The following is a 7,647-nucleotide window of genomic DNA, read 5'->3' as shown; positions in this document are numbered from 1 at the left end:
ACAGAAAGATCAAGTTGACCTTCTGGGCAAGTGTTTTGTGGATATTTTCTCCAGTTTACTTTGAACCGTCCTGGCTGATGGCAGATGCACAGCCAAATCCAGACAGGACTGGGGTTAAGTTTAGCTTAACGTTGACTGGTATGGCGCCTAAACCCAGGGTTTAGCACTGCCAGATTTCCCGGGGAAGGTCTACACTGTCAGTAAGGGATATGCTGACTGGCTCCAGTGAAGGGCTGGAATTACTGGGATTACGGGGAGACCAGACAGCAGCATCTGGGCAGCATTTTGGGTCACAGCAAGCTGGGTCCCAGAGGGCTGTCACCTCTGAGCAGCAGTAAGGATGTGGCAACACTCAGGCAAGGGGATGAGCAACGCTCTGTGCTTCTTTGCTGGAAACATGAGTCACTAATAAGGGGGTTAAAACCAAGATATGAAGAACTTCCCCTAAATTTGAATGAGCTGGAGATGATCATTAAAGTCAGCAGCTGAAAGAAAGCTATGGGTTCCTAAAAGCTTTCCAGGGGTAAACATTGCTGTTGGGAAGCATTAACAGGTCTTTAGGAAGGTGTGGATTCCTCTGGAGAAACAGACAGGGGACCTGCTTGATGGTACTAGTAAGTGCCAGTGGGATAGTACCAGTACATACCAGTGGGATGGAAGGTCTTTTTAAAGGGAAGCCAGGCCTTGGACAGGAGCAAGGAGTCCCCTCCTGGCTCTGCCAGCAGATGCCAGGGCTTGAAGCTGGGAAAACATTTCTTCAGGGGTGCAAAGCTGTGGGAGACCCTTTCCCGCTGCGGGTGGCATTTTCATCGTCCCGTTCAGCAGAACCGCAGCTGACTTTCCTCATCGACAAAAAGCCTTGTCTCCCTTGCCAAGGCACAGACAAACTCTTACTACCCCTGTGCCAGGGTATTTGGAGAAAGGAAGATGTATTTCTTTAGGGGGACCATTTGCACACAGCATTTCTGCTTTAAAAAGTGATCTAAGACATTCAGGGAGTGATTTCTTTTTTTTTTTTTAGCAGATTTGGCCACCATGATAGAGGTCACCCAGCCTCACTGGTGGAGAGATGCCTTTCAGCGTTGAACAGGGAGGCAGGCTCGGGGGAAGAGGCAGAGATACGGGGGTTGTGTGTACAACCACAGCGGCATCTTCCTGACAAAATACATCAGGACAACAGCAACAAGCAGAGGATTGCGTTTAACACAGACCATGCTGGGTGCAAGCCAAGGCACCACAAACACCAAAAGCCTTGGGCCCCAAAGTATCCTGACCTCCTTCACACCTGGGATGAACCCTTCTGTCATGGACATGGTGCTGGCCCTGCCGGAGTAGAGCTAGGATGTCACATCCTTGGATAATGTGTCCGTGTCATTGCTGGTTCCCAGGTGATTGTTGGACATGATGCCCATCGCCACTTCTTTTTGAGGCTTCCCTGGCATTTTGGTCCCCGCAAACTTCATAAATCGTTGTCCTGCTAAGAAATACAAAATGGGATCCAAGCAGCTGTTGGTGCTAGCTAGGGGACGAGTCACCTTATAGGCTAAATTGATGGCATTGAGGGTCTGACAGCTCAAATCCCAGCTCCGGAAGGAGTAGTACAAGGTACGAGTGACATGGAAAGGAAGAAAGCAAACAATGAAGACCACCAAGACAATGATTATCATCTTGACTGACTTCTTTTTGGATCGGGACAGGCGGGAGATGCCCCGGGTGGGCTGCAGCAGCCTCCGAGCCATTAGGCAGTAGCAGATGATGATGATGAGGAATGGGATGCAGAAGAGCAGCACCAGCATCACTGAACTGTAAATGACAAACTGGCCAAAGAGGTCCTTGCTGGATGTGTCGTGGCAGGTGACGGTGTCTCGCTTCACACTGGTGGTGACAAAGAAAAGCACGGGCGACTGGCACACAACAGTCACCACCCACACGATGACTGACACCCTCCGGGCATAACGAACGTGTCCCCACTGCAGCGACTTCAGCGGGAAGCAGATGCCCAGGAATCGATGGATGCTGATGCAGAGGAGGAAAAGGATGCTGCAGTAGAGGTTGGTGTAAAACAAGAAGCGGACTAACTTACACAAGCCCACACTGAAGGGCCAGTTGTCCCCCATGGCATAATAATACACCAGGAGGGGCAGGGAGACTACGTAGAGTGTGTCTGACACGGCCAGGTTGAACATGTATGTGGTGGAGGCGTTCCAGGTCTTGATCCTGAAGATGAAGACGTAGAGAGCCAACAGGTTGAGAAAGAGCCCCACCACGCATACGATGCCGTAGGAGACGGGCAGTAGGACATACTTGAAGTCCTCATCAAATATACACTTGTAGGTGTTGTCTCCTGTGCCACCCGGGTCCAAGGAGCTGTTGATGACTCTGGTCCAGGCTGGAGGAGTTGTTAGGTTCGCCATCATCCTGGGGGGAAAGCAGAGAGGTTGTAAGGACACAGAGGTAAAGAGTCCCTGGAAGAGGTGGGTTAGATGAGAAAAGCCCAGTGTCACAGTGCTGTGACATGTTGCGTGGTCCATGCTGCCATCATTACTATATTTGAACCCTTCCCTTCTCCTCCCATCAAGATTGGCCTCAATGCTTGGCCGTGTCTATCCCAAAGCTATCCACAAGCACGGCCCACTGTCTGGCAGGCAATGCCATCTCAGCGCAGGTGACAATGACACGAGAGGTGGCAGTGTGTGCCTCCTGCCAGCACATCACATCCTCACAGACAGCATAGTCTCATTGGGTCAGGGGTGTTGACACAACCCAGGTAGACCCTACAGAGAGGACTTTCAGTCAAGCAGATAAAGGGAGTTTTATTTATCTTCTTTTTGTATCTGGAGCACCGAGGAGGAACCAAGCGGCTCTAAAGTCACCAGTAAATCCCAGACCATACCTGGAAGTCCAACACAGATCACCCTCAGCCCAGTTCAATGTCCCAGTGCACCCTTCCCACCAGGTTCACACAGAAATTTGGTCTCCTGTGCTACAGAACAGGAAAGCTGCTCCATTAAGCGCTCAACTATCCACGAGAAGTGACTCAGCTGAGCACTGTGAAAGGTGGGTCCTACTATAAATCACAGACAGAAAGGGCAAGAAAAGGGAACCATGCTCTTCAGTGAGTAATCCACATGACTGGTAGGGCCTTAATTTCAGAGGTCCTCAGCTCCGTCTGGTTCAACAAATATTGCCCCAACATCTGGAGGCCTCCTTGATTCCCCCAAGGTAGTTCAACCTTGCCAAAGAGAGCGTGTTCTCCACCACAGGGGCTCTGCCTGGATTTGTTGTTGATGCTGACAATGGGTTTTTAATGGGTTTAGTGTTAGGCTGATGCAGGCCATCTCACTGGTCCTGCTTCCTGCCTTTGAGACCTGCTCCTCCACCAACACCACCACCAGAAAGTCTGCCCATGCTTGTGCAAAGTTGGTTTATGCATGGGAATGACCAGCTGAGATGAGAAAAATGGCCTCGAAAGAGTCTCTGCAGACACACAGAGTCTGGCACTGTCTGTGTCGGGAGGGACAAGGGCCCTTTTGTGCGTCAGAGACAGCCCACGACCCAGCCGACACATGATCGCTCAGCAAGCCCATCGGTCAGGAATCAAATTAAAATGCATTTGCTTCCCTTCCCGTAAAACAAGCCTGTTTGATCTCAGGGGACACAACGTGCTAAGACCTGTGTTGCTGTACCCTGTCACAGACACCCCATGAAAACGGGGTTGTAGGGAGATGTGCAAGAGCGTAGAGACTGGGAGCTAATGCAGGAAGAAGGGTTTGGGTAAAGGTGCCCCTTTGAATGATCACGTCGGATGTACCCTGACCCAAATCTCACTATGATTTTAGGTGGAAAAGAGCAATACCAGCCTTCTCAGCTAAATGGTTCAGCTCTAACCCAGTGCCACCACACTGCGGGATGCTGTGGGCATGCTCTTTCTGGCTAACAAGTACTGTTTTGACCTTGAGCTATCCTGCACCTACCTCCAATTCAGATCCCACAGGGAAGGAGGCAATGTGGGGCTCCTAGAAGCTGCCAACCCAGATGATCTCTCACCAAAGTGAAGCACCACGACATTAAAAAGCACCTTGACAACTCACAGCTGATGGAGAAAGGGTGAAGTGATGCCTTCAACCCATCACATAGGGATAACTCCAGCCCTTGCTCCAGGGACTGGATCAAACAACCTGTCCGGAAGTGACACGGACACAATCCTTGCTGATGTTTCCCCCATTTTGCTGCTTTTCCCTGGGAGCAGACCACAAGCAGCATCGGCCAAGGCTTATGCTTCCCAGGGACGTGGGCAGAAACCACATGCACGCTCACACCCTGTCTAATCTGCAACATCTGCAAAAACCCAAATATAATTTTGGGACCCACTCTGAGATGAACAGGAGGAGTCAGGACCCATCTGGTTCTGTCCTAGCACCAGGGTTTTGCTTTTGCTGCACCTGGTTCAGCTTTGGTCCCATCACCCTTTAACTTTCTTCCCTCAAGTCCTTGACAAGGCAGTTGTCTCTGAGGATGAAGAGGGCTGACAGTGCTCAGGCAGACGGTAAAACACTTTCCAGCTGCTCTTCTCCCCAGCCTCTTCCTTCCCCCTGAGCTTTGCAGATCTGCGGTTTCCCACAGACCTGGCAGCTGATTAAATGGACCAGACAGGCCACCGTGAATGAGGGCAGCCACACGAGGTGCCCTAAAAGATGCGGGGAAGGGTTACAGAGCTCCAGAGACTTCAGCCTTGCACATGGTTTCTCCATAGATCTGCATCCCCTCTGTCCCCTGCAGACAAGCCATCACCCACCTCTGAAGCACTGATGGGGCAAGATCCATCCTCTTCCAGCTCACCTCCCAACAGGCACCTGGGACTCCAGCTAGAACACTCAACAAGGTGTTTGAAACCCATCTATAAGCCAAGGTGGGGGATCTCCTCCAGCGTGCAGGCCAGCACGGGCTATCCCAGGCCACGCTGCCGCCGCGGACGTGCCAAGATGCACATCTCCATCTACAGGACAAGGAGCAAACAGGGCTCTGGTTGGCTCGAACAGGGTCATCTCAGAGACAAAACCCTGCTCACAAGGCAGCCTTGTCCTTGCTATCATGCTGTCCCTCCTTTTCCTTCTGGAAATGCAAAAGCCTTTCTTTTTTTTTTTTCCTAGTTTTGGCCAGAATCCCCAGGACAAAACCTGCTGTGTCTGTCGGGGCCATGGCCGCGGTCCACCCCCTCACCCCCGGCCCCGTTGCATCCGCAGTGAGTTAGATGGAGAGGACACGGCCAGCCAAGGCATGTGAAGGCACAAAAGCCGGCAGCTGCCCTTTCCTCTGCCTACGGGCCAGATGGCACAAACGCCAGCTCTTACAGTGACGCATCGAGCTCCCGGCAGGGATGAGAGGAGGGAGAAAGCAACAGTGAACCCAGAGGATACCAAGCAGGATAAATACTTTTATGACTCCCAAAATCATCCTAAAAGGATGCTTTGGTGAAGACCACCTGCCTCTGCTTCTCTGGCTCTCTCGGCCCTTCCCAGGGTCATGGCAGGAGGTTTTATCTCTTGAGTTGAATGCAGGTGACCATGCACAGCTATTTAGGTGTCCTCCAGCCACCCACGCTCAGCAAGGGCATCACCCTGACCAGCTTCCTCCATGCTCAACCACGTGCCAGCTCTGGCTGAGCCTGGATGCAACAGCTGAACCATCTCTTTCTTTGCAGCGTGGCCTTGGACTTGTTTATCCCATGGGATTTGGTTTTTTCCCCAGAAAACAGGTACCATCGACCACAGGGATGAAGACAGCATGGGAAAGGAGCCCTGTAATGAAATGAGCCCAAGCAAATCAGCACTGCAATCTGAGCAGCCACGTACCCTCAAATATATATACCCACAGGCATGTGCATGTGATGCCAGCATCCCAAAATGCTCCCGTAACAGTATCTACCACGGCCGTGCAGGGGATATTTAGATGAGTCAATACGGAGAAGGAGGGGGCTGTCATCGGAGAAGGTCAGGGGCAGACGAGGGATGTGCAGCACCCAGGGCCAACCATGACGGCACAGGGTTGGACACTAAATCACGGAGCAAAGAGCTTTAAACCTCATTTCTGCCCCATTTTTCAGCATTCCCAATGCCATCCCAGCCATCTCCATCTATCCAGCAGCGTTTTGTACTGGGGAACCTGGCAGCAGAAGCAAAGTCACGAAAGGAAACCAAGCGCAACCAAATCATGGCTGCGATGAATGCATTTTCACGGGGGGTTGATGAGGTTTAATTGACCTTCCCAAATAATTAATGTGGATTAATTTACCGGCAGGCCCTCGCAGATGGAGCCCTTTGTTCTGCTAGTGTGAAGCCCTGGGAAATCAAACACGCGCGGTGTGGACCACAGCTCCCATCGTTTTACGCCGGAGGTGGAAACCACGATCCATTTACCGCTCTTGCCCACCATCTCCTTTGCAACGGACACAAAGGGAGCGTGGGTGTTTTCCCTGCCCTAATTTATAGGCATTTAGTAGACTCATCAAAATCCTCGCTCTGGATCAGGAACTACACGAGACGCTGGGAAGCAAACGACCTGGCATCGTTTTTCTCTCCTTTGGGACTGTGGTTGAAACCCTCTGCAACCAAAAGCAAACAGACAGCGTGTTCGGATGCTACCGAGCCTGTCTGGCTGGGAGACGTGAGATGGGACCAGGCTGAAATTTGAGCCTGGCCAAAATGCTTGTTTTTTCATCTGCCCTTTCCATTTGGCTCCTTTTTGCCACGGTGACCTTCAGAGCATTTCTCCTCCAGGCTGGCCCCAACCACCAGTGTAGGCTGAGGACATCCCCCAGTCCCACATCGCTCCCTGGTGCTTCTCTCCAGCGATCCCAAAGCAAGATCCCTCCAAGATATATTTCCAAGATACCCAAAAGCAAGGTTTAAGCAACTTAAGTGGCTTTATCCATCTCCCTGCCCGGAGCTCCAGGCAATGTCCCCTCTTTTACCCTCCATGGGTCTGACCTACCCCTTCTCCCACCCCCAAAATGGCCAGAAACCCTCATTCCTCCCAAACTGAGCTTGCAAAGAATCTGTATTTCTGTTTTTTTCCCCCAAAAAAGCACCTCAGAGCTGTCAGAAATGGAGCTGTTCCACCAAAGCATCCCCATGCCTCAGTTTCCCCTCCTGCCTGCAGCCTGAGAAGCAGCAGAGTTAAATTTCCTTTCTCCATGAAAAGTTAGGGGGGGTGGGGGCTTTGAACTTCAGTTTCCAAGAGGGTTTTTCAGTCACTTGATCCAAGATAAAAAAGGGAGAGGGAATTTAGATAAATGATACAATGACTTCAAAAGAACTTTATGACTTTGCTTGTAGGTCAGATAAAATGTTTTGCTTTGAGCCAAATAACTTTTTCTGGCAGTTCCTGGTTTTCCCCAAGAAATTCCCTGGTTTCCTCCCTGAATCCGTCTCCCTTTGAGCCTCTGCTTGCAAGCGGTATACCAAAACCTCCCACCTTCATCCACACCACGGGAAGTCAATCCGGATTAACCAAAGCTGTGGCTTTAGAGCTAATTAGACAAAAGCATTAAACCCATCAGTGCCAGCACTCCTGCATAATTAAAGCCACCTTTTTTCGGTTCAACCTGACTCCTGGTTCCCAGCACATGGGGTCTCTGGGGACGGTTCG

At 51.2% G+C, this 7,647-nt stretch overlaps 1 protein-coding gene across 1 annotated transcript; it reads right to left on the bottom strand.

Moving 5' to 3' along the window:
• Positions 1 to 1,337: 1,337 nt before the first annotated feature.
• LOC104507609 (P2Y purinoceptor 2-like) lies at positions 1,338 to 2,414 on the bottom strand. Its single transcript, XM_010148946.1, has one exon. It carries the CDS (start codon positions 2,412 to 2,414, stop codon positions 1,338 to 1,340), a length of 1,077 nt encoding a protein of 358 aa, XP_010147248.1.
• Positions 2,415 to 7,647: the final 5,233 nt, after the last annotated feature.

The sequence above is a fragment of the Eurypyga helias genome, unplaced genomic scaffold (genome assembly GCF_000690775.1).
Source record: "Eurypyga helias isolate BGI_N326 unplaced genomic scaffold, ASM69077v1 scaffold14013, whole genome shotgun sequence".
NCBI classification, from domain to species: domain Eukaryota; kingdom Metazoa; phylum Chordata; class Aves; order Eurypygiformes; family Eurypygidae; genus Eurypyga; species Eurypyga helias.
This window is presented reverse-complemented; position numbering and strand designations above follow the sequence as displayed.

What these genes read in the sequence shown, in the direction of transcription:
- LOC104507609 (XM_010148946.1), bottom strand. Translation starts at nt 2,414, where the DNA reads ATGGCGAACCTAACAACTCCTCCAGCCTGGACCAGAGTCATCAACAGC.